The 25737-nt window shown below is 38.6% G+C and overlaps 3 protein-coding genes and 1 non-coding gene across 13 annotated transcripts in view; 2 read left to right on the top strand and 2 right to left on the bottom strand.

Annotated features, from left to right (window-relative positions):
- Positions 1–1202, bottom strand: part of ghrhra (growth hormone releasing hormone receptor a) — a 34590-nt gene extending 33388 nt beyond the window's left edge. The window contains exons 1-2 of the mRNA XM_067606253.1: positions 934–1202; positions 65–173 (exon numbers count right to left, since the gene is read on the bottom strand). Coding sequence (XP_067462354.1) covers positions 65–173; positions 934–1050 — 226 coding nt within the window. The 5' untranslated portion in view covers positions 1051–1202. The remainder of the gene's footprint in view (positions 1–64; positions 174–933) is intronic.
- Positions 1203–6564: 5362 nt separating this feature from the next.
- trnal-uaa (transfer RNA leucine (anticodon UAA)) lies at positions 6565–6647 on the top strand. The gene has a single exon. It is a non-coding gene; the product is annotated as a tRNA-Leu (tRNA).
- Positions 6648–7965: 1318 nt separating this feature from the next.
- eef1da (eukaryotic translation elongation factor 1 delta a (guanine nucleotide exchange protein)) lies at positions 7966–20311 on the top strand. 10 transcript variants are annotated; one of them, XM_067606239.1, is made up of 10 exons: positions 7982–8111; positions 9212–9233; positions 10504–10539; positions 12634–12748; positions 14709–14765; positions 16096–16177; positions 16281–16375; positions 17891–18088; positions 18764–18958; positions 20189–20311. In XM_067606239.1, exons 1-10 carry the CDS (start codon positions 8024–8026, stop codon positions 20225–20227), a joined length of 927 nt encoding a protein of 308 aa, XP_067462340.1. In that variant the 5' UTR covers positions 7982–8023; the 3' UTR covers positions 20228–20311. The 10 variants fall into 10 exon arrangements, with proteins under 10 accessions (XP_067462344.1, XP_067462345.1, XP_067462340.1 ...); XM_067606236.1 differs by lacking the exon at positions 10504–10539 and adding an exon at positions 11277–11878 and having other exon boundaries at positions 8005–8111; positions 17906–18088; XM_067606235.1 differs by lacking the exon at positions 10504–10539 and adding an exon at positions 11277–11878 and having other exon boundaries at positions 8008–8111.
- On the bottom strand, positions 20060–25620 carry ftr87 (finTRIM family, member 87). The gene is made up of 7 exons (XM_067606225.1): positions 24843–25620; positions 23696–23782; positions 23360–23593; positions 21981–22140; positions 21834–21884; positions 21686–21745; positions 20060–20955 (listed from the first exon to the last, which is right to left on the bottom strand). Exons 1-7 carry the CDS (start codon positions 25428–25430, stop codon positions 20423–20425), a joined length of 1713 nt encoding a protein of 570 aa, XP_067462326.1. The 5' UTR covers positions 25431–25620; the 3' UTR covers positions 20060–20422.
- Positions 25621–25737: the final 117 nt, after the last annotated feature.

Below are 25737 nucleotides of genomic sequence, written 5' to 3'. Positions count from 1 at the left end.
TGTGTGTGTGTGTGTGTGTGTGTGTGTGTGTGTAGAAACAGAGCATCGTTGCACATGAACCCACCGCTGTGGTCGGTCTGGTTTTGTGCCTCCCTCCACCTCGTCTGGCTACAAATCTCCCGAGCCCTCATGTGCTGAGGGATGATGGCGCAGTCTGGATGAATCGCTTCAACCTGAGAATATGAAACAATTTAGTTATCTACAGCGATGCAGGCGTATGAAACACAAGCCTCGCTTGGAGGAGTTGTAACGCTTGAGTGGATGCAACAACGTGTGGCAGTAAACTCTATTGAACAAACATCATCAACAGACACACCTCTTCGGATGAATAACCTCTTTTTTGTCATTTGTCTATATGCTTTATCAAGAAATCAGATTTATTTGCCCCCTTTAGTCATATAACCGTCTCAGAAGATGCCCAAACATTTAAAAGTCGAAAATATCATAATTTGCCTCTTTGTGTTGACTCAAGTTGATATTCTGTGCCAAAAAAATACAATATTGTTGAGAATTATGTTCAGTTTTTCATGCTCAGATGTCACAAGCAACATCTGGATCAATCAGACCCTCCTGAAGTTCTCCCTTCAGATTGACGGGATGACGGTGATGGATGCAGGTCGCGAGCCTTGAGACGCACTAATTAGTGCGAGCAGCTTAATGAGGACATTTGCTGCCCAAGTGTGTTGTGTGCTTAAAGGAGCCAGAGAGGAACAGAGGATAATAATGGTAACAGCACTGATAAAGAGATGTCACAGGGTTATAATTATGTAGATCGTTTCCTTAATTAGAAGGTTTTGTGAAATGCAGCAGCAGAAGGGGGCAACTTTTTTGATGATGTGCACTTTGAGTTGCTTTGAATCAATTCATGGATGACCCTGATGGAGGGCCACTACATTTTTGCAGACTGTATAAAGGAATAAATATGTCACTCACCATAGGCTTGTACCATAGATTGAGATAGAGGATGAGGAGTATGAATGTCTCGTGTCGTCCTGGCAGCCCTTTAGAAAACATTTCCATTTTCTTATCTGTCTTCTTCATATCCCTCATCGGATGGTGATGAGAGCGCAAAATCCAGGTAATTTTTTTTCCTCTGTGGCTTTTTAAAGACTGACTTCTTTACAGCCTCGGTATGAAAATGTACTCTGACAACCTAAAATAGATGAATACCCATTCTCCCTGCGAGCTGCAAACTTGCGGGAGTCGAGAGCTGTCGCACATCTGCTCGTGCGCTCTCTCTCTCTCTCTCTCTCTCTCTCTCTCTCTCTCTCTCTCTCTTAGAAGCAAACAGCCAATGACTTAATTTCAAGCCATAAATGTGTTTTGCAAATGTAAACGAGTGACCGGAGCCTATTTCCATCAGTCCTTCATTTGTACACCGTTGATAGGCAAATAATTAGATGTTTAACAAAGGTTCTAGTATGTCGGTCACTGTTATATGGTGCCCACAAGGCTGCCCTCAGTTATCAGATTGACCTAAAAACCACAGGTTAACTGCAAGTCAGTTGGTTTTTGTATTTTGAACAATTAGAATTTGGAAAATTAATTGGAACTCTCATTAATTTTAGCATTTTAAGTCAAAATGACAAACATTTGATGGTTCAAGTTTATCATCTGTGAGAATTTACTATTTACATTATAGTAAACTGTGTTATAACTGTTAGTCTAGTCACCCACAAGGACATTTTCACTATATTCTGACCTTTTATGGGCCAAGTAGAAATAGAAAATGGATGGATAGTTAATATTGTGTTCACATGATGCATTTTCCTAATAAGTTTGTATTAAATCAAAGTAAAACATCGTACTCAACCTGAAACAACAAGTGGGACTGGGGTCAAAGTCAAAGTTCAGTGAGTCAGTTGCACACTGAAGAAGGTGTAGCCGAAACATCTGTGCATTTTTTCCCCCTGTGCTCAAGTTTGACAAAGAAAACTAGATAAACAGAACAATCTAACTGGTTTGGGTGTGTGAACCCGTTTTTGTGCCTTGATAAAATTACCACAAACAAAGCAAGTGCTATTCCAGCATAGTTGTAGTGGTTACACTGGACTTAATTTAACTTTGGGAGGTGACAGGGCACGCACACATTGCAGAGGACAGTTGGAGGTCAGGAAGGACCCAACAGCAAGTTTTTACTGCAAACTGGTCAGTCTGGCCATGCCTGTAAATTGAAAAAGTGCTATCTATAATTATGATTTAGTCACATACAGTATTACATTTATGTTTTAAGCTATTTATCTAAATAAAACCAAGCAAAGCAGCCTGCAGGACCTGTGAGTTCACTGTGTCAACTGGTTTAATTTAACTAATTGTAATTTTATATAGGAATATACTCTACAAAAGCACAATATCCACTGACATAGGAAGGTCTTTAGAACGTGTCCTACTTTAATCTTGAGGCCCTGTGTTGTAGAGTGTCCCTGTGTCAAAATCTAGCTTTAAGACTTTTAATATTTCACCTGATACTGTGCTCACATGTTGCATATTTCTAAATTAATTTGTCTTTAATCAAAATACAAGACTGCAAACCCGAGGCCATGTAATATTCCAGTACAGGATTCAACTATAAGCAGGAACAACAGGATGGCAAAGTGGTGTGAAATGGAAAAAGAATGAAAGAAACTTAAAGTAGCAAATGTGTAGAGAGTAAAAAGAGAAGACTGACGTCTTGGCCATTCGTCTCTTTTAAAAAGCCAGTCATTTAGGAATAATGACACACAATTAAAAGTAAGTACTGCCAAACTGCAGGGACAGATGATGATGCTTCAAGCTGAGCATGCTGTGACTAAAATAGCAACAGGATATCAAAAAATATATATATAAGATGTTGGACATTTTTGACAAAGATAGAATAATTACACCGAACACCATGCTAATGATTTTAAACCTTAAACTTTGCATGATTATTTTATCAGCACCTAGCTACTATTCAGGAATGGCTGCTGTAACCACCAGTGAACGGGCAATGCACAGTCTTTACAAATTTATGCAGGTGTAATTTGCCCAAGGAGGTAGAGCCTGCTGCCAGTAATGAGTTATTTGAAAAGACTGGCAAGGTGGGCTGTGATTAGAAGGACAGTGGTTAAAATCTTGAGCATGTATGTTGCTCCACTTGGAAGCTGTGGTCAGTAATTTACAAATGGGGTCATATCAGACAGTTTCTAGATGTGAATGTGCAAATGTGGAGCAGGGCAGTGCTATAAAAGCAATACCTTTCCCTACAGAATAGGTTCCCAAGAACAAGAACGCAGGACGTGATCTTCAACGACTCTTCTTCATTTAACAGGAACACTTCACTACAGGTGTCCAACTAAAGCTAAACAGTAGAAGAGTGGTTGTGCTGGCATGAATCTGTGTGATATCCTTTGTCCCAGTGGCTTAACCTCTCAGTAAAAGGTAGCTTATTATCAGCTTTCCATCATTACTGCAGCATATAGACTTCCCATCACACTTAACCGATAACACCACGACCCGTTCACAAACATAGGTTAACAAAAGGTTTGTGTGATACCACAGACACCTGTTGGCTAATTACTTGTTTTTCAAACACATTGGTTGTTTGCATTCAAACAAGGTTTTACATCACATGTTTGACCACTGGGTTCAATTTTCTGGAGCAAGGAAGCCTTTCTATAAACAGTAAGGATGTTGTATGAAGTGAAAACAGTTGAGTGTTTGATGCTCACAAGAGCGAATGTATCCTAATCAAGCTCGTGCTTTCACAATCTAGTAGAACCGATTGTACTGTAAGCAGCTTGGAATAAAATGTGGGCTTAAAATGTAAATGGGGTCAGGGTTATAAGACTCATTCCTTTACCACAGAACAAAATAAATATTGCTTTTGGGATTCTTAATACCCTGTACACAGCAATTTCTCCCCTTTAATGGAAACAAAAATATATCTTTTAACATTAAGAATTTCAAAACCAAGAAGTCATATAACATCAGTAAACTGCATAAGGATGCCCTTGTTTACCTACCCACCCAGTCTGTGATTGATTTACATAATGAAAAACTAATAAAGGGGCGAAAGAGAGAGGGGAAAGATCTGGTGAGACCAGGTTTTTATTCGCTGATAGGTTTCCTGTGACTCCCTTGGGTCTTCATTTGGAGAGCTGTAACGCCCTTCTATTGCAAACATACTTTGTGATTTAATTTGAGAGGCAGAGTGAAAAACAAATCTTACAAATTGCAGATTAACATATATTATTTTAGTGATTCATAATTGTCACAAAATGCGTTATGCTGCCTATTAACAAGAGACAGTAACTGTACAAGTTGAAGTTGTGACTGGAAATAAGATCGGTGTAGCTCGTTTATTAACACAATCTTGTAAAAATACAGCTATGTATGTTGTAGAACCACCATCGTTTTAAATTATTTTTAGAAGAAAGACTTGCCACTTTTTCAGTTTGGAATTTAACAGTAAAAATTATTTCAGTGTATTTCTTGCTAACACAATCTTAATCTTTATTCTTTCATCTTTATTTTTTGACAGAAAGACCTGTCACCATTAAAGGATTTACTCATAATATTCAATTTTTAAGTATTTTTACCAAAATAACCTTGTAAAAAATACATTCATATCACTGGAATTGGCGTCATTTATAACAGATTTTATTCATAATGAAATTTGAATGTAAAATTAATTCCTCGGTATGTTTATTCGAACAAAACCTTGTAAAAAATACAGTCATGTAGTAGAATAACGAGATTGATTGTTTTGGTAAATTGATGAGAACTGAATTGTAAATTGAGGGCAAAAAAATCTCAAAACAACCATAAATTGTAAATTTATAGATACTCAACAATATGTGTGTAAAATGATGTGAATTTTTACCGCACATTGCATGTAACTTTACTTTTTCTTTATATTCCAGTGAACTGTGGAAAATAACATCTACTTACTGGATGAAAATAAAGCATGTTTGCCTTCTCATTCATGGTCTTCCCCTGGGTAGATTAGCAGCTAAACACATGTTGTAAGATGGTTTTTCTTTTGTTCCTTATCTGGTTTTCCCCCTCTCACCGATATCAGTGCTACAGGACTAATACATGGTGAAGTGCCTTGCTTAAAGAGGACTGTCACTCAGTTTAAAAATCCACATGTATTATCCTTGAGGCCCAGACAGGTCAGGAAATACTTGTGAATGTGTGCCCTGTTTTCCTAAAAGCTGCAGAACAAACCATTAAATTTTTGATGTCGCTGATGTGTAAAATCGGGCCCTCTGTCTAAAAATGAATAAGGCACTGACTTTGCTGACCCATAAAATGTGTTGTGTTTCAGTTCCTGCAGCCAAATCAGGTTTAAACTCTGATTCATACCTGTTAGCAATACTAGAATATGAGCTTCATTTGGTCTGACAACTCAGCTTATCATCTTTATGCAACAAAGTGAGCGCCCTGTCCATGTAGTCAGTGAAGCGGATGTTAATTTTATAGCCAAAAGACTTCACAAATTCAAGGTTTCTCTTTATTTAGAGAGTGCACACAGACTGATTGATGTGTATTCTTAAACTAAATGACATTTCCCTTATATTCCCCTCATATTTCAAAGAACTTAAGACCTTTTATCATAACAGATAGATGTGCACTTATGCTTTGCAGAGCAGGCTATGCACTCAAGGGTCTCCTGAAATGACTTGTAGAAGTATAATACTGACATTAAAACCCCTGCAGCAATATACACTACAGATTATAACCCAGCAGACACATACCGTATTCAGATATGGGACATGCATATTGCAAAAATCAAGAAACGCAATCAGACGTACTGTGTAATATAAGACAAAAACTAGGGCAGGAAAAGGCTGGGTGGTGGAGGATTAAATCAGCTTAATTATGTTGTTGAACTCCTTCTAAGAAAACCTAGAAGGATGTTTCACAAATTTGAATAATGCTGCATGTTTACCGCTTTCCATGCATAAAAGAGGATAAGCCTTGGTTTGAGTTTCAAAAATGTATCCAGCATAAAATTTGTCCTGATATACCTCTTGCGACTTGTTCCTATTTGCCTTTACCAGAGTGGTTGAATGTGAATCCAGTCTGATTTAATGGATATGTGACGTCTTCGTGGGTTCAGATCCCGCTACTGATAGATGCTTTGCTTTGCAGAAGTCAGATGATAAGATTGTGCCCTTTCCCTGTAACGGGGTTATCTCAGGCTGGCAGTTTGACTTCTGACAGCTTTTTTACATCTGTCAGATTTCGGAAGGTGTCAGATGTCAAGTTACTCTTCAATCTCCATTTTACAGGAAACATTTAAGAGCTCACGCTGCTTGACATCTATATCTATCTCTTATCTATATATCTATCTATCTATCTATCTATCTATCTATATGTATATACATATACATATATATAGGTCAAAACACATGAAAGAGTGGTGAGAGACATGCTGACAGTGTTGTTTATTCCAGTGGTGAGGGTGACTCTGTAACATCTGTCCAGGGACTACAGATGAAAAATAGCCTCTTGACTAACTCTGGTGCATTGACAGCAATATTAATGTGCACTGTCCTTGTTTAATAAACAAACAAATAAACCCATGCAGTAATGTCAACCAGGATGGCCGAGAGGTTAAGGCGTTGGACTTAAGATCCAATGGACAAATGTCCTCGTGGGTTCGATCCCCACTCCTGGTAGTGATAGATGCAACTGTATCAACTCAGCTGTACTATTACCCCCTAATTAATTAATTATCCCCCTAATTAAATTCAGCTATGAATAATAACCTTCAACTGGAGCTATGTTGCGTTTGTGTAACTGCAATGTCATCAATGTGTTGACCAAGGCTTCTCAACATATTCAGTTTATCAGATGAAGTATTGTGATCAATACACTGTCGAAATGTCTATCTAACATATAGTTGATGGTAATGTGTTGGGGGATTTTTTTGTTTACCTTTTTAGAGATTTGACTGTTGAGAAAATATGAAGTGGTTCTATTATAGTTGAATGAAAAATTAATGTTAGGAGAGAAATTAAAAAATTGCATGTTATGTAAAATCCAACCTTTTACACCTATGAGTGTTTTGGAACAACAACTATGATGATAATAATAATACATTTAATAATACATTTTATTTATAGATAACTTTTCTTATTACACAGAAGAAGAAAAAAATCTATATAAAACATACTAAAAGCAAGAGAACACACTAAAAGTTCATTAGGCTAAGTAGCAGGAGAAAACATTGAAAGCAGCTCTAAAAAGGTGAGTTTTGAGTAGTTTTTTTGAATATGGACAGGATAAATAATCATCATCATCACCATCCTAATCATAATAATAATAATAATATTAAATTGCCAAAGCCACACTGAACACTAGTCAACTAAGACTAAATTGAAAATACATCCAACTATACCAACCCTAATCTATCCTATTTATTAGTACAAAATGTTCCCAACATATAGTAGCCTTGTTGGCCTACACTTTTTCTAGAGGATTTATAATCTGCTCAAATAGGCTCGACCAGTCTGCCCTCTGCAGGACAAGCGAAGACAAATATTTGGCTCAAAAATGAACTTAATGTTTACATGTAAAATATTGTTTTGAGCAGGATCATTTTAAGGTATGCGTTGACAGAGGTCCGTTTGTAAACGTAGAGAGTCGGAAGATTTTTTTTAAAAAACAAAAAACAAAAACAACACTGTATCGTTGTTAAAACTAAAAATATAATCACATGAAATCAGAGTTATGTCTGACAATGGGGCCCTTAGCCTATCAAAGCGGTCAAAACGTCATGAACGGGTCCGAGTCGCTTGTTCTCGTGGAATCATGGGAAATCGAGTCTTTGGTACAAATGGATCGTACCACTCTAGAGGTGCGATATAAATACAAGCAAATACGTTCACCCATTTTAATGTCGTGGGCCCATACGCAAATACTTGTTTTGTTGTGTGATCGTATGCTAATATATGTTTCGTAAACACTGAACTTACGAAAAAATAATCGATATATTCGAAAAAACTAAAGTCCCTCCCCCCATCTGTCACTGAAAAATGCAAGCAGCCCGCTAATGCGAGCCCTCTTCCCCGTCGGATTACAGCCGAGACAGCACGCAAAGGGACGGTTACTGAGCCATAAAACGTCGAATAAAGCCAATAGTAAGTGAAATAAAGTTGTTTTTTTACGACCCGGAGCACTATAAAGCGTGTACTGTTTGTAAAACCTATAAACTCTTAAGAATTTAAAGTTTTTCACCGCCACGTGGTTAACGGAACTACAAGTTGGTGCCGCTGTCAAAAACTTGGTGCAACTAAGCTAATGTCTGTGTGGTCGAGCAACAGATGGATGCAACACGATTTTTTGCTGCCATAATTATCACTTTAACTGTGCCAATTGCCTGTTTTCTATCCGCTATTATAATTATATTGCACACTCGGCTCAGTGATTCCCAGGTGACAAATGTTTGGTGAATTGAACAGTTATTTTTGTCTCCCATTTATAATTTTTTTTTTTTTTTTTTTTGTCATTTAAATTTTTATTTAAATTTTTTGGATCAGTCAGATATCATGTGAAAAAAGAACAAACAAACACGTCAATATAAACAATACAACCATGTGAAATAAGCACACATAGAGGAAAAATATATAACTTTATATATTAGCACATAAACATAACAAATCACATCATTTGATAATAAATACTGTCTCCTATATATCCTCAACTATGTAGGGTGTTGCTTACATGTTATAGGCACCTATTTACATCTTTTATATAATTCAAAAAGTAATCCCAGACCTGGTAAAACTTTCCTTTTGTTATCATTTAACCTAATTCAAATGAGGCATAATCAGTCATCAGCTTAACCCAGTCAGTAAATTCAGGTCCAGTCTGACTCTTGTAGTGGCAAAGAGTAATTCTAGCTGCAGTGATGAAGCCTGTCAGTTCTAAACCATATTCTGCTTTTCAGTATTCCTGGTGGCAACTCTGACATATGTCCCAGTAGACAAAGTTGGACAAGTACAGACAAGTTGTTCTGTATCAAGCCCATGTTATGGTGTACAATAGTACCTGTGAATTATCTGATTATGTAAAAATTTACCCTGGATATCCTTTATTGTAGTATGGTTTAGATTGCATTCCTCTAACACTAAATAAATTTGTCTGTATGCAGTTTTCCTTCTTCTTCTTCTTACAAGAGACTGTTTATGAGAATATCTGTATTGTCATAATTGTCTGTTATGTTTCTGTTGGGCATTAGCTTCCTATCCCAGTTATCAAAGGTGAGTGTTGATGATGAAGCTGCTTTTCAGCTGATGCTCTAACACACTGATTTTATTGTTATCTTGTGTTGAAATAATGACATTACACTCAATCGCTAATCTATTAGGTACAACTGCAACAAATCCAATCCTGCATGACATTTAGGTTACAGTGTGCTCTTTTTGTTAAAACTGGTCATTTTCGAGGATGTAGATCAGAGCTGCAACTAGTAGTCGATTTAATAATAAAATTGGCTGTTCCCATAATCAAATGATCGCTTTAGTCAATTTTTTTTAAGCAAAAGGGTCGCATTTGCTGGCTGCATCTCCTCAGATGTGAGGATTTGAAACTTTTATGTGGCATACATGATTTGATGAAGTTTTTTTTCTGACATTTTAGAGATAAAACGATTAATCAAAAAAACAATCAGATAAGCAGATGAATCGCTAATGAAAATGATCGTTACTTGCAGCCTTAGTTGTAGATTGTAGTGCTGTTGAACTGTGTTATACTGAAATATTTCTAATATTTATGTCCACCTTTTAATTGTATGAACAAAAACAGGGCAGCCTGCAACTATTATTTTCATTATCAACTAATTTGCTAAATGTTTTCTTGAATATCAATCATTTTGACTGTAAAATGTCTGAAATGTGTGAACAATGCCGATGACAATTTCCTAAAGCCCAAGATGACAAATTTAAATAGTTTTGTCATTGAAAGCATTTCAAAACCCAAAGATACTTAATTTGCAATGTTATAAAATGGAGAAAAGCAGAAAATGCTCTCATTTAAGGTACAAGCGAATGCATTTTTGCTTGAAAAGTGGCTTAAATGATAAATGTTTGCAAATAAAGCAAAAAAAAAGTTGCATATTAATTTTCTGTCAATCAACTGATTGTTTCAGCTCTGAGGAGGACAAAATATTTGAAGCATCTCAGTTTAAAACAATACAATTCAACAACACCACAAAACTACGACTTCCAAAATGACCATGAAGTTGAATCAACCACTTTTAAAAACAGTCTTACATGAGCGAAGGATTTATCGCTGTGCTGCTGTATTAGACTGCATGTGTTTTATCAAGGTGTAACAAGTTATCACAACAAGTTTTTTGTTCGATATATTGTAGGTTTATTTTCAGGGAAGAATAAATGCATGTAAAAGTGACTGGGATCTTTTGGTTGTGGTGTTTGCCTGCTTGTTTAAAGGCAGCTGTCAGAAAAAATGTGTCTTTTTGTAAAACTTTGTAATACTTTTGAATTGTTTAAATATTCCATTTCACAATAGGGAGCGTACATTATCCTCCAGCATGCCAAAACAAAGGTGAGCCAGACTCTGTTGCACAGGTTTGGTTGTTTTTTTTTGATGTTTCAGAAGAAACATCTTGTCATATTTTATGCATACAGTGTTTCCTCATTAATTGGGCGCAGCTGTGGTGTGTTTGAAGGGACAGCCTTGTTCTGGTTTTATACCCCAGCTGTCATCATCAGGGTGTAACTTACCTGGTTTCTTTCAAGTTGAGATTAAGCTGTCTCTTAATCATCATAAAATCAAATCCAAAAATGTTTGCAAACACTTGTTAGTTTGGATTTGAAATAAATACTGAGGAAACACTGCAAACACCTAACATAAACGTCGGCCATCTTCATCTGTCATTTGTTTTACCCAAATGATGTTTTGCATTGTTTATTTTGGCTTTGTTGTTTTGAAAGTCCAATGTGAGATTGATCAGTTAACTTTTATTACAAATACTAAAAGCATACAGGAGGGTCTTTGCAATTTCAGGTTCATTCAACTATTCTCACTATGCAGGTAAGCTTATTCTCCTTTAAAGGGAAATATACGATAATTTACATTTTCTGGACCAAATTAAGTTTTTTGATCAATCAATCGTCTCTCGACCTGAAGGACCACATTGGCATCACATATCAACAGATTTATGAGCTTCAAAAATGCCCCTAACCAGCAAGTTCCCTTTGTGATGCTAACTTCACTCTAAACTAATGGCTCTAGCTTCCACCTGTTACTTCTTTTCTCTCCTCATAAACCCGACACAAAAGTGAGAGAAGAGACCCCTTTATAGAGAAATGGATCAGTTTTGGCCAAACACTAAGCAAGGAGGAGCCCCTCAGCATGCATCACCAGTCGGGACCCCCAGACAGGGTAATATTCCTGTTCCGGAGAGGAGCATCATCAGCGGAGACAATGTCCAGTTTGGGAGGCAGCGGCGCCACGCACGTTTGTCCCAATCAGAGAACCAGAGCTCTGGAGCTGAAGATGAGTGGATGAGCGGCTCCTACGGCCAAAGCCCCATCCTCAAGGGCATGCAGGCAGAGTCGATCTGGTACAACCGCAGCTCCTTCGAGCAGGCCGAGAGCAACTACCAACGGCGACTTGCCTCCCACGGCAACGGGCCGCTCTCGTCCTCTCCAAAGAGCCCAAACACCAGAGGCTTCTCGAGACGCACCAACAATCAACAGCAGGATCAGTCTCACCCTGTCACCACTGTGAAGTCCTCTGGCACCCCCCACCGTCGGTACAGTAGAGGCCGCAATCGTACCTCCTCTGAGACCGAGCAGGGGGGCAAAGGCAGCAGGGGCAGGGCGCCGATGCAGAGGAAGAGAGGCCTCTCTGAGACGGAAAGCAGGCCCAGATGGGACAAGTATGACACCTCTCACACAGGGAATGAGAGAGACGTGATCTGTGTTTTTTGGTTTATTTAACTACTATGAATATTTTCTGTTGTCTGTCTGCGTTTTTTGTTTGGCGTTTTTTCAATTGTTTCTTGGTATTCAGTGTGATTTGTGTCCAGTGTCACATAAGTTATAATGTACAACAGATGGCAACGTACAGTCTTGTTTCCCTGTGTATGATAATCGTAAAAATAAAGTGGAACTCTGCTATAACTAACGTGGGGCTGTTGGTTGGCAGTGAGCGACCTTTTGTTTTGATAATCCAGAGTTTGCAGACCAGGCAACTCTGTTTGACTGAGGAATGTGCAGATGCTTATCTGCTGCAGAAACCCATCAGCAAAATGAGAAGGGGAGGTGAAGCATGTACGCAGGCTGTTATAACCCTGTTTTTCATTGTTGCTTGTGATTTTTGAAACTGTCCTATCAGCTGTGTACATATGAAAGAAACTGTCTGCGTTACGCTTTGATTTGTCTCTCCCTGTTCCACTCAACAACTCCATCTGTGGCGCTACATGTCGTAACCTGTAATATACGGCGTCCTGGTCAAGCATCTAATTAAGCGATGTTTTGTTGCTTGTTTCCTGTCACTGATTGTGCCGGCTATTATGACCTAACACCTGGTCATGGCTGTTTGTTAACAGATAATTTGGCAAATAATGATCAGGTTTTTTTTTTTTCCCCCATTTGTCTAATTTTAACTGAATTTTTCACTTTCCCTCCTCAGTACCAAAATGAGCGGACTGCAGTGCCTCGCCTCAGAGAACATCTGGTTTGACAAACACCGCTACGATGAGGCTGAGAAGCACTTCTACGAGGGAGTTAACGGCCCCACACATCAGGTGAGAAAACACTTATTTATTATTATTATTTACTTTTAATCCAAAAACTATTTTCATCTTTTCGTCTTCTTTTTATAGCTTGGCTTTTTATGAGCAGCTCAAGATCTTTTTAACACGCATCAACCTGATCAATCAGCTTTCTACAAACCTTTATTTTCCATCCTTGTTGCCGTTTTTTGAAGGTCCTGTACTCTCCTGTCTTGACACCTCCGCAGCTCATGCTGCCTTGTCAGCGGCTGCACGCTGCCCTGTCAGTCACTGGCCTGTTGGTTCTAGCAATCGTTACATCATCTGCAGTCACAGCACTCAGCAGCCTGGAGCAGCTGTGTGCATGCGAGTTAAGCCACTCGATTTAGACGAGAGAGGGGTCAGATGATTTGGCAGCTGCCTCTGCTACTCAGATTGTCTGCAGCAGCTTCGAGATTTTCCACACAGGCCTGGGGGGGAAAAAAATGGAAAGAGATTTCAGTGTGGTCAGTTCATCAAGTCACAAGAATCATATCAGTTTTGTCTCACCCTTAGTCACGTCAAGCCATGCGGAAAGATTAAGTTCACAGAGATTTTGAGATATCTGCCTCTGAAATGTCTGCGGCTGCCCAAATACAATGGCGGTGAAGTGTCTTTCCAGATACAATGCTCTAGTTACTAAGAGATAATCCACAGACCACACTGTCAACACTTTAATTTTGCTTGGCCTATTTCTTGGGTCAAAAGTAGTTCCCGTTTCAGGACTCTGTGTACCAAAGTGGGAAAACGACAGCTGCACCACACGAGGTGTAGGTCAGGTTATCATCGTGAGTTTGTGTACTCTCATGTCATGTGTGTAACCTTTTTTATATTTCACCATTAGGCATATTTAGATAAACCCAGAGCTCACATTTATTTGCTTCTAACAGCTCGTCCCTTAAATGTTACAGTTGGCATCATCACTCCCTTTCAAATTCGATTCACAGGATTGATTAACAGTGTCACTCTGAATGTTGGCTGTATGGGGGTCATCCTGCTCTTGTCTGTTTGGCATGATGCTTCCTGTCTTTCTCACTGCTTCCGCTTCATCACTGCTTTACCCACACACGCCTGCAGGAGACAGAAGCTAATGCCATCCTGCAGGACATTGCTAAATCCCGACAGAATATCCAGCAGTCGCTAAACGGAGTGAGTACTGTATTACAAATGAGCCACAGGCCTCTATCCCCTGGAGTGGCAGGACTGTACTCACTAGTGTTCGTGTACCAGCCCTATAATAGGGGAATAGCACTTAAAAGTGTGTAATTATGATGAATAAAGTGTAGAAATCAAGTCTTTTGGAGAGTTTTAAGCTACATTAAATCCCAAAAACTACAAGAGTTTGAAACTATTCTATTCTCCGTTTTGAGAGATGTTCATCGTTCTACCTCTGCTTGCTTACTTTCATAATCTTCATTGTTGCACTGTCAGTAAGTTGCTTGTGTGTTTGTCTTTACAATAGCTTTGTGTTTGAGCATTGTGGTTTGTTTTTTATTACCGTGAAGTCAACATTTGTGTGTGTACGGCTGATTTCATCCAAACCACAAGGGTTACTTTATTGTCCTCAGTTGTTTTCTCAGAGCTTGTTTTCTGCAAACAGCTGCATTGAAGGGGTCGATGAGAGAACACCAGTTGATTTACAATCCACACATTTGTGGCGCAGGCTGTAAAACCTGAGCAATGAACGAAATGCACTAAGAGCACTTAAACATCATTTTATTGAAAATGTTGAAAGTGATTATTGCACACTAAAACAAATGTTTCATCTGTTTTCTCAGTTTTCAAATCAGTTTCTAACCCGTTACTGACGACTCTGAAGCTGTTCATACTGTAGCACGTGTAGCATCTGACTACCTACCTACAACCTCTACTTTTCTCTTTGTCTTGGTCTTTTTTTTTTTTTTCCTTCCTCTCTTCCTCCCCTCACCTTCACCCCGTACCTTAATGGGTGCAGGTGAAAGCGGCCCTGCAGCAGGCCAAAGGGCGCCAACAGAAACGGCAGCACAGAAACGTAAGTCCTCTTCAAGCATGTTGCTGCTCAGGCCTGGAAACGCTGCATGGCTGAGACAGACAGCCGGGTGTGCTGGCTGTGTCCGCTGCTGCTGCCTGACGTGGAGTGTGCTACTGTTACCACAGCACTAAGATGTCTCATCCTGCACCATCACCTCACCTGCATCCATTTAGGCATCATAAGCCCCATTTCCACCGCAGGAACTTTCCTAGGGGACTGAGATCCACCTGTGTGTCCACCACAGGGACCAGGAACCAGGGAGATTGTTTTACCCCCCCAAAAAAATCCCTGCTTCACCTTCATTCATGAAACAAGGAAGTACTCAAATATTGATATTAGGTTGAGGGGAGGATACTTCTCGTTGTTTAACATTAAAAGTAAAGTTATGCTTTTATGCTTTATGCTAGAGAGTGAATGAAGAGAGGGAGTGGCGGCGGGGAGATCAAAGCCAGTGAATGAGAGAAATAAAACAGGCGCTCTTTGTTTCATTTTAATATTCCTCCTTTTACATTTGTCCTTTTCATTCATTAGATCCAACTCAAACCTCAAAGGCATGTAACAGTAAATATATGACAACAGGACAAATGTTTTTCTTTTCCTCATGCGTTAATACTGTTTCAAACGCTGCTGTCATTTTTAATTTGTCACGGCTTATTTTGCATGATCTACCTGGTTCCTCAGATGTGGTGGAAACACAAACAGGAACTATTAGTTCCTCTGATTCCAAAGTACCAGAAACGTGGTTGAAACGGGGGCTACACTGCCACTAATTCAAAATGTGTAATTATGAGGTGGAAGTTATCACCTTGATTATTTTGCTTTATTAGTTACAATTATCAGTTACAATAAAAAAAAAAAGACAATTGTCCCATATAAAATATAGTCCTTCCACTTCATTTCATCTTTTAAACTTTAATCTTACAGAGTAAACTTTTAATTTAATTATCAATGGTTATTAAATGTGGGAAAAAATCTTGTCACACAGTTGTCTTTTTACAGGTTTGTTTACAAAAATGAGTTGACATGCATGCCTGTGTTGTAAATTTAAATATTAAAACCTGTTTTGTGGGAACCAAAGTTGATTTTAACATCAGCACTGTGTGTTCATGTGTGAAGTATATTCAAATCATTGCTGTGAAATAGATTTTTAGCCTTGCATGGTTTTTGTTTTTTAACCATCACCATGTTCACTTTTTTATTTATTTTTTTATTCATTGCTTGCTTCTTCACTTCAGGCTTTGATTGGATCTCAACCTGGATGCTTTGTTAACATTTCAAACCCTGAACAGCAACATAACATTTACTAATTACTTTGTTTATTTTTCCACAGTCCTCCTCACATGCAGGAGGAGACCACGAGCTGGTTTCACGCATGAAGAGCCTGGAACTGGAGAACCAGGCTCTGCACAAAGGTGTGTTTATATTCAGCTTTTACATGTCTTTGAGCTTTTGCTTACTTGTTATAGTAACACAAGATTTATACTTTAACCTTTTGATACTATGTTTGCATGTTAGTGGTGGCGGAGATGAGAGCAGCCCTGCATAAACTGGAGTCCAGAGTGGGTATGCTGGAAAAGAACCCTGCATCAGCAGCCGTCCCTTGTGCTAAGGTAGATAACAATTCATTTATTAGGCTTCTTTACTACACATGTACATCAGGGTCCAAAAGACTGAGACCACCATTCAAGATACTTATATTTTGCATTTGTTTCGAATGTAATAGTAATTTTTTTTCATTACAATAATCATATCAGTTAAACAATTTGAGTGAAAAGTTGAATCTTTGAAAAATGTACATAAATTTCAGAATATCTTAGTATGTCCCCCTGTTGCTTTAATGACAGCATGAAGTCAAGCTAGTATAGACAAGTTTGTGCAAAACCTGTGACTATGGAGTCAAGTACATGACAGTCAGGACTCCTTGGTCTTCTTTGGTCTTCAAGTAGTTCTTGGAAACCTTTGATTTGTGTTTTGGGGTCATTATCCTGCTGCAGTATGAATCTCTTCACAAAAATGCAAAGCAGAGGGTACAACATGTCTCTGGAGAATGGAGGTGTACTTCCTCCTGATCAGGGTGGAGTCAGTTCAGTAAAGGCGTCCAACTCCAGAGAAGGCAAAACAACCTCAGACTTAAATATTCCAACCACTGTGTTTCACTCTCAGTTTGATACACTGCGGTATCGTTCTCTCTCATGTTCATCTCCTTACATAAAGCCTTCTGTTACTGCAATAAATCTCAAACTTGGATTTATCAGTAAATAGGCCTTTTTTTCCAGTCATCCACTGTGAAATGCAACACAGCCTTCTTTTGACAGTACTTTTGAGTCTTGAATTCTTTATTTAGCAAATTCTGTATCTGTGATAAAGTTGCTTTTCTATCTGTCAGGGAACTAAGCTTGATGTATTGATCTTCTGGCGGTGTGGTCACTTTTAGTTTGCCTGATTGTGCTTTAGATACAACTGATCCAGTTTCTGCAAAGCATTTTAGAGCTCCATGCTCTGCCCCCTTAGAAACCTTTAGTCTAGCCATGATTCGACTGTGAGAAAGCCCCTCTTTGCTTAGAATAACAATTTGACTTCTGACACTTTCACCTAGTTCTGATGCCATGTTTCTCACTATCACAATGTTATTTAGGAAGCAGTGATCTGCTAGAAACTTGAGGCACAACCATATTTATAACAGGTGAACACTGGCTGCATGTTTTTACTTGAACAAGCCTCTGATGAGTAGATCAAATCCACCATCCATCTGAACGCTTCAATGGAAGTGATACAACTCAAGGAAATCTGACCTTTTGTATAAACTAGTGAAGTCGGCCAGTACCACAAATTTGCTTAAATTTGATTGCTGACCTAGAAATACAAGAATCTTAAATATTTCTTCTTCATTTTACAACTTCTTGTGTTTTAAAATGTTTCTGAACCCTCAAACTTTGATTATTTCAAAGGTTTATGCGAAAATACTAGATTTTCAATGTGGTCTCAGACTTTTGGACCCCACTGGATGTTCTCTGTATCTACATTAAAAATGTCTGAAAGGGGTAACGGAGCCTCCTCCGGACAGATCAGACATTTATTTTGTGTTGTGGTGTTTGTCATGTTTCTGTTCCCATTATCTCGACCAGGCTGCTCCAGTCCAGGCTGCTCCAGTCCAACAGGTAAACGGTGATGACGACGACGATGACATAGACTTGTTCGGCAGTGATGAAGAAGATGAGGAGACAGCACGCCTCAAGCAGGAGCGTGTGGATGCGTATGCAGCCAAGAAGGCCAAGAAACCCACCCTGATCGCCAAGTCATCCATCCTGCTGGACGTCAAGCCTGTACGTATTAATACCTCCCACACTGTATAATATCATCCAGCTCATTAATATGCTTATTAGAGATGCAACGATTAGTCGACAGAAAAAATATTTTCAGCAGGAATACCAAACATTAGCTGGTTTCAGCTTCTTAAATGTGATGATTTAATGCTTTACTTTGTTATATATGATAGTAAACTTATATCTTTGGGTTTTGGACTGTTGGTCGGTCAGAACAAAACGTCTCCTTTGACTCTGGGAAATTATAACAGGCCTTTTTCACAATTTGACATTTTATAGATAATACGAGAAAATAATCGACAGATTAATCTATAATGGAAATAATTGTTAGTTGCGGCCCTAATGCTAATTCCATTGCAATTGTGCTTCAGTGAGGTGAACGCACAGTTGTTAAAAAATGTAACTGAAATCATTAATGTCTTCCTAGATGAGGTTCAGGTCATGGATGTGATTATCAATGATTCAATGTTTTATTTGGCAAAAGCTGAATTTAAAAAAAAAAAAATAGTCCTTTTCAATTAATTTCTGTTTTAATTCTCGTTCCAAGTCGTTCAGCTAATTGTACGTTCCGTCATTGAATCTAATTATAAACATTTGTAGAAGTTGGCTGAAAACTCCTGTGTTTTGTGCCTTTTTATGGCTTTGTCAATTTAATGTTTGTGTCCGTTTCCTCAGTGGGACGATGAGACGGACATGGCAAAGCTGGAGGAGTGTGTGCGCTCAGTGCAGATGGACGGGCTCCTGTGGGGAGCATCCAAACTGGTGCCAGTGGGCTACGGCATCAAGAAGCTGCAGATCAACTGCGTCGTTGAGGACGACAAAGTTGGAACTGACATTCTGGAGGAGGAGATCACCAAGTTTGAGGACTTTGTAAGTAACAATCACTTTGACCTGTGTAGCTACTAGAAAGCTGCACTGATGTGATTTTAAAGGGTCAGTTCACCCAAATGATGAAAACATTTTTCTGACTCACCCCTGATGGTATCTAACCTCACAGATAGTTTGGATTTTATCAGCTGAGCTCCTGAGATTTGTCTCTGCCAACTTTTCAGAGTTAGTGTCCCTTTTACTCACTGATCAGTTTTCATTGGAACTACTTTTTACTGAAGAAATAGTCCCCTTGTGTAAAATATTGAGTGCTGTGTCTCTAAAACAACAGGGAAAGACTTGTTACTGCTGAATTTAAAAAAAAAAAAAAAAAAAAAAAAAATTCCAGTGTAGTGAGCACCACATGAAATTTCATCCATCTCCACTATAGACTCGGGCAGGAATCTCAGCAACAACCCAGGCCAATTACAACCAAAACTATATGAATTTTCAGATATCACTAGAGGTCAACTTAAATGCTTCTTTTTTTTTAAATATATATAGGTCCCTTCATTTTATACCAATTTCCAGAGTAATTTGCAGGTTTTTAATGGTTGATTTTTAGCAGATTTTACAGAAGGGGTGGTGCAATTTGGTATAAATTATTTTAAAAAATGGAAAAAAGTTGATTTCACATGTAGTTTTTAGCTTTTTTTACAACAATTTTCTGAAAGTAGTTGCCGGGTAACTGTTCATTCTTAAAACATTTTTTTGAAAGTGTTATGTAATTTGTTGGTGTATGAGAAATGCACTCATTAAAAAGTTTTTAAGAAAGAATCTAAAATGCCAATACTAATACAAATGTTTGCATCTTTACATCTAGAAAATGAGTGTGCACCTACCAACTTAACAATATTTCCTGTTTTTTTCTTATTTGTACCAAGTTGCACCACATTTCTGTAAAGTGTCCTAGAAATTAACTGTTAAAATACCTGCAAATTAGATCAAAGACTTCCAGGAATTTGTTATAAAATTAAAGGATCTGTAAAATAAGGTGTTACCTAAACCTTTTGTTTTTTGGGTGAACTGACGCTTTCATAATTCAAAGAACACCAAAAACCTAAATGTTGAGGGGACAAATAAATATCACATAAGCATTCGCTGTCTGTTAATCTTTTTCTGACATTAAATGCTTTATTGATAAATAGCTTTGTACAATGATTCACCATATGACAGTATGAATATGTTCAAATAAATATACACCTCTAAAAATGTTTTTTTCCTCGTCTGCAGGTCCAGAGTGTAGATGTTGCTGCCTTCAATAAGATCTAAGCTCCACCTCTTCACCTTTCCACCAAAGTGTTGCTGCTGCTCCGGGCTTGCACCGTTATTAAAATGCTAGGCTTTGAGCACAAACTTTTGTCTCTGTTTCATTATTCCTCTTAGTTAATACTAATAATATTTAGAACCCTGCATTTCTAAGGTTATTTGAGAACTGTTGTGTTTTTTGATGGACTGTAGTCAGCTTCACACTTGAAGAGAGCACAGCTTCAAAGTAGAGCCTAATCCCACCCAAAATCCTGGATATACAGGCTGCGTGAATGAAGTCTTGACTTTATGGAGTAAAACCATTGTATCAGAAATGTTGTAGAAAGACAGAATCCCCCCTCTGAAGTCTAGATAGACTCCTATCCTGCTACAGCAGGGAGCAGCGATGGTCGCGCTCTGCTTATTATGCTGAAATGAACAGACAGAGTAAGAACAGTCCAGACTCCAGGATTTGGAGTTGTGTCCCAGCTTGCAGTCGCTCCCTCCTCCGTTCCTGCTTATGTTTTTGTAGCAGATACCAATAGAAACCCCACCGTTACCAGACCACTCTACCTCCCAGTAGCAGCGACCGGCCATCCCAGCGCGACACAGCACCTGAGCCCAGCTGGTGAAGCGATCAGGGTGGTCCGGGTATGGCTGCGGCTCTGAACGTGTGGTCACCCCTCTCAGACTGTCAGAGAAGGACAGATAAGGGTTGGCTGTGTTGGGGTCCAGGATTATGTCGTGGTAATCTGGAAAGGGGAAATGAATAATGTCAGACATGATAGTTTATTGGTATTTTTTGTTTAACACGCTTGCAGTGGTCCTGACTGAAATATGGACTTTTAGATGGATTGTTTTGAAATCTGGTACAGATGTTCATATTTCACCAAGGATGAAGCCTATTGACTTTGGAGATCCCCTGACTTTTCATCCAGCACCACCAACAAGTGACATTTCTCAGTTATTCAGACAAATATTTCAACATCTACATAGATTGCTATGTAAATTGGTACAGACTTTTATGTTTTACTCAAGAGGAATTGTAATATTTTCAGTCAGTTTTCATCTAACGCTATCATTGGGTCAAATGTTGAATCTGCTCAATACTTTAGTTTCTAATACCTATAAAGCTAAATGACATTCCCATCAGCCTCTGCTATACTGTGTAGCAGATTTTAGGATGCTGAAATTAGCGTTTAGCAGCTGAACCTGAAGTAGAGCCTCACAGAGCTACTGGCACGGCTGTAGAGTCTTTGTTTTGTTTAAGCATGAATGCTGAACTTTGTCTAGTCCTGCTGCTTTTCTTCATCTCATATGATAGTAAACAGAATATGCATTTTGGACTGTTGATTAGACTAATTTGGAAACTCTGCATTGGACCTACAAAATTGTGATGGCTATTTTTCAGAATTTATTGAAACTTATAGACCAAATAAATCAATCAGTTAGTTATAAGGTTAATAAAATGATTGTACTCACATTGAAGAAAATCAGCTCTCGTCTTTGGTTCTGTGTTGTAGGGTATGTTGGCATCTTTTGCTGGTTGACAGTAGATGATGGCAGACATTAAACATGTGACAAAATAATTGTTTAACTACTAAAAAAAAACAAACTTAAATTTACATACCTTTAGTCTTTTCAGAGGTACTTTGATTGCTGGTTTCCTTCAGTGAAATCACTGGAAATTTAGAGGAGATTGTGTCCATTTACCCTTCATAATGTCTAAAAACAAAATGATCTCTCTTGTTTCTTGTCATTTGTAAAGGAAACATACCTTTATCTGAGATTCTGTTGAATTCTCTTTCGATTGTTTCATCCAGACTGTCCTTTAGATCAGCGAGGGCTCCTCTCATGCTTTTGTACATCAAATATGGAAGCGCATCAGTGCTCGGCATCTCCACAGTCTTTGCAGGGAAGTGAAGAGACTTGCACTTCTGCAGCGACGTGCAACCAAATTAGAAGGCAGAATGCAAATACAACAATAGAGGAAGGAATCACTTTGTGAGTCCTGAAATAGTCAGTTAACTGTACGAGAAGTTCACGCTTAATGCACCTTAAATCATGTTGACTGACTGTCAAGCTCAAGTTAGGCTTGTGTTAAATGTTACCAATTATCTTGACCTTAAAAAAAATAAATGCACATTAAAAGCAATTGGTAATAATTATTTGTAGAGAACTTTTCAAAAAAAAAAGTTAAGAAATGCTCCACACAAGGCAGAAAGACATATATAACAAGACTTGGTGTCATCTCTGTATATCAGCGTATTTATGAGTAAATACACTTATACTCACTAATACTCACCTATTAACCATCATCTTTCACATCTGTGGCAGTTTGGACTAAATACTGGTACTGACATGTGTTATATGTAAATACCACACTTTTTAATGCTGAACACTTTGACCAAAAAGGTTTTTTAAGATGTTCTAGTAATATAATACAAAATAAATTTTAAAAAAAAGAAAAGAAAATCATGCAAGCAAATTGAGCAGAACATTTCCAATAAAATATGTTTTAAGTAGATATTTAGCTTCCTCAGAGCCCTGACTGCAAAGGTCACGTCTCCTGTGGACTCTGGAACAGAAGATCTTCAGCTACATTGAGGTTTATATTGGACTAAAAGGTTGGAAATATAGCAAAGAGCCTAATGATAATCAATAACACACTGCTAACGGTGTCATCTTGTATTTCTTAATATCATACATGTAATTCTCTTCTATATGTCTTTGGTTATTACCTTATTCTGTTCATGTTATTGCTTATATATTACTTTATAAAACAGATTAATTGTTTTGAATGAATCTTTTTTCCATTTTGCCGACTCTCCCTCTTATATGTTGTGCGTATAAAAATGTTCTATCTGGTTGTTTGTAATGTGATTTTAGTTGTAGGTTTAATATCTGGCCAGGGGAAACAGATGAAAATTAACGTCTTAGGCTAATGCTTGACTAATAATAAACTAATAAAATGAAACTTTGAGGCTGTGTAAAGATGCTAAAACAGGTGCATCAGACAAGTGAGGATAAGATAAAAGCAATTAAAATTACCTCTATGTGTCTAAAATGTATACAATTTTTATTCCTAAGACAATATAGACATAATTGAACAAGTCTTTTCCCACTCTACTTGCCAAGTTGGCTTTTGTTCCATACCTGAAGGAAATGCAGGTGGTCCTCAGTGCGAGAGAGCTTCTCCAGCTCAGCGTCACTCCTCCTGAGCTCAGCTATCTCTCTCTGTATCTTCTCCAGCAGCTCCTCAGCCTGACTGACAGCCGCCCTCTCCTGGACTCTGATCAGCTCCTTCACCTCGCAGCTTTGTTTCTCTATGGAGCGGATCAGCTTTGAGAAAATCCTCTCGCTTTCCTCCACTGCTGCCTCTGTAGAGTGCTGTGGAGGATAAAGTTTCCTAAGGAATCATGTGTGTGTGCCCTACTTTTGAGTCTATGTCAATAACATATTAAAAAGACACTGTATTAGAAATGCACTCACCTTGATGTACCTGACAATGTATCTAAGTTCCTTCTCTGAGTCCTTCAATTTCTGCACAGACTTCAAAGAGCTTTCCTGGAGTTTTTTCTGAGAGAATACAAAAGATGAAAATCACACCATGCCATCCCTCAGGCTGCTCGTGTTTCACCATGAGTTTTGATTTTACAATCAAAGGATTGGATTAGACAAGGAGACCTTTGGTCTATCAACCTAAACATCTGAGCACACATGGCTGCAGGACCAGAGCATATTTCACAATCTCTGTATTCAATATTTGAAGACATCAGAGATGCAAGTAAATTGTCTATTGCATCTCTGTTAATTTTTCCCCATTACTAACTACAGAATGTGTTCAAAATTATTAGCTTTCCTGTGTTAAACTACTGATTTTTTTAAAAACTCAACAGCGTCTTGCTGTGAGTAAAAGCCAAAATTGTTCAAGCTCTACAAACCAGTTTGCAACACAGGCTTTATGTTAGAAACTTGTTGGCTCCAGTGCTGCGTTTGGAGTAATTGTAATTACGTGTTTTGGACATGTAAATAATGTTAAAATCAAAGCTCTGATCTATCCAACTTGGCTGTTTATAACACAGAAATTCTCAAAAACCAAACAATCTCTTGTCAGCCAAAGTCTGTTGTTCAATGTAAAAATGTTATAATGTCACTGCACAGTATTTCTAACCCCCACATGACTAACTCTGCAGTCACAGAACCACCTTGTCCAATGACATGAATACTCTTAAATTGTAAAAATGTGATTTTACAAAATGTTCCCCTGAGATAACCCTGATGACATCACTATGCATTCATCAAGGTTATTTTCTCAGACTTGACCAAGTTCCTCAAGCACCACAGAAAACATTATACTGACTGTTTTCACAAGTTGAGCACCGACTATGTCTAGTGAACTGACTTTGATGTATAAAATCAGTGGAATGCCCCTTTAAAATGAGATCCCTTCTTCTAATAAATGCCTCTACCTGAATTTTGGTACAAAAACGTACATGATGTGCTCTAAATACATCATTTTACAACACTGAAAGGGTCATTTGTAATCTAAGTAAATATTAACTTATTTATTCTGGAAATTTAAATGAATGAATGATTATTATTGTTGAACTGAATCTATAGAAACACTCCAACAAACCTGTTGTGCTGCTCTCTCGTCCACCACTGCCACCACGTCATGGCCTTTGTGTCTCTCTTTCACGCACTGGGAGCACACACCCTGCTGGTCAGAGCGACAGTAACCTCTCAGTAACTTGTCGTGATGTGGGCACAGCTTCTCTCTCAGCTGATCCACAGCAGCTGGGATCAATTTATGCCCCTTCCCATGAAAACGTTCTTCGTGGGCTCTCAAGTGAGCTGCACAGTAAGACTCCGAGCACACGAGGCAGGATTTAACAGCTTTGCTTTTTCTCCCTGTGCAGACGCTGCATTTCACATCCTCAGGTTTGGCCGAGTGTTGAGCTGGAGCTTGAAATCCGGACCGCTGAAATTTTTCCACCACTTCACCCAGAACTGTGTTTCTACTCAGCAGAGGTCTGGGGTTGAACACCTGCCTGCACTGAGGGCAGCTGTACTGGCCTTTCTGCTTGGCCCTGTTCCAGTAGTCTTCAATGCAGTCCAGACAGTAGCTGTGTCCACAGGGGATAGTCACTGGGTCTCTCAAAACCTCCAGGCACACTGAACAACAAAACTGGTCTTGTTCAATAGAAATAGTTGTTGCTGCCATTTCTTTCTCACGTTGACCAAAAAATGCAAGGTACAAAGATGGGCGTAGCTCACAGGTGCGCAGATAACAGTTTCTCAGGTTTCACCTGCTGCACCCTGAAGCCTCCAATCAGAGCCAGCAAACCAGGACATAGGCGGACCCAAAATAAGCAAACAACCCTCTATGGAACCACCTCTATGCATGCATGAGGGAAAATTATAGCAAATACATCATAACACAAAAGTACTTGTGTGTGTTTTTTCAGTCAACCTGTTGTCCCACTTAATGCCCGTACTTGTTCAGCTCCCATGCAAATAAACACCGCCCT

This window comes from Thunnus thynnus, chromosome 12 (genome assembly GCF_963924715.1).
Source record: "Thunnus thynnus chromosome 12, fThuThy2.1, whole genome shotgun sequence".
Taxonomy (NCBI): Eukaryota; Metazoa; Chordata; class Actinopteri; order Scombriformes; family Scombridae; genus Thunnus; species Thunnus thynnus.
Note: the sequence above shows the minus strand (reverse complement) of the source record. Positions and strands in the feature narration are given on the sequence as shown.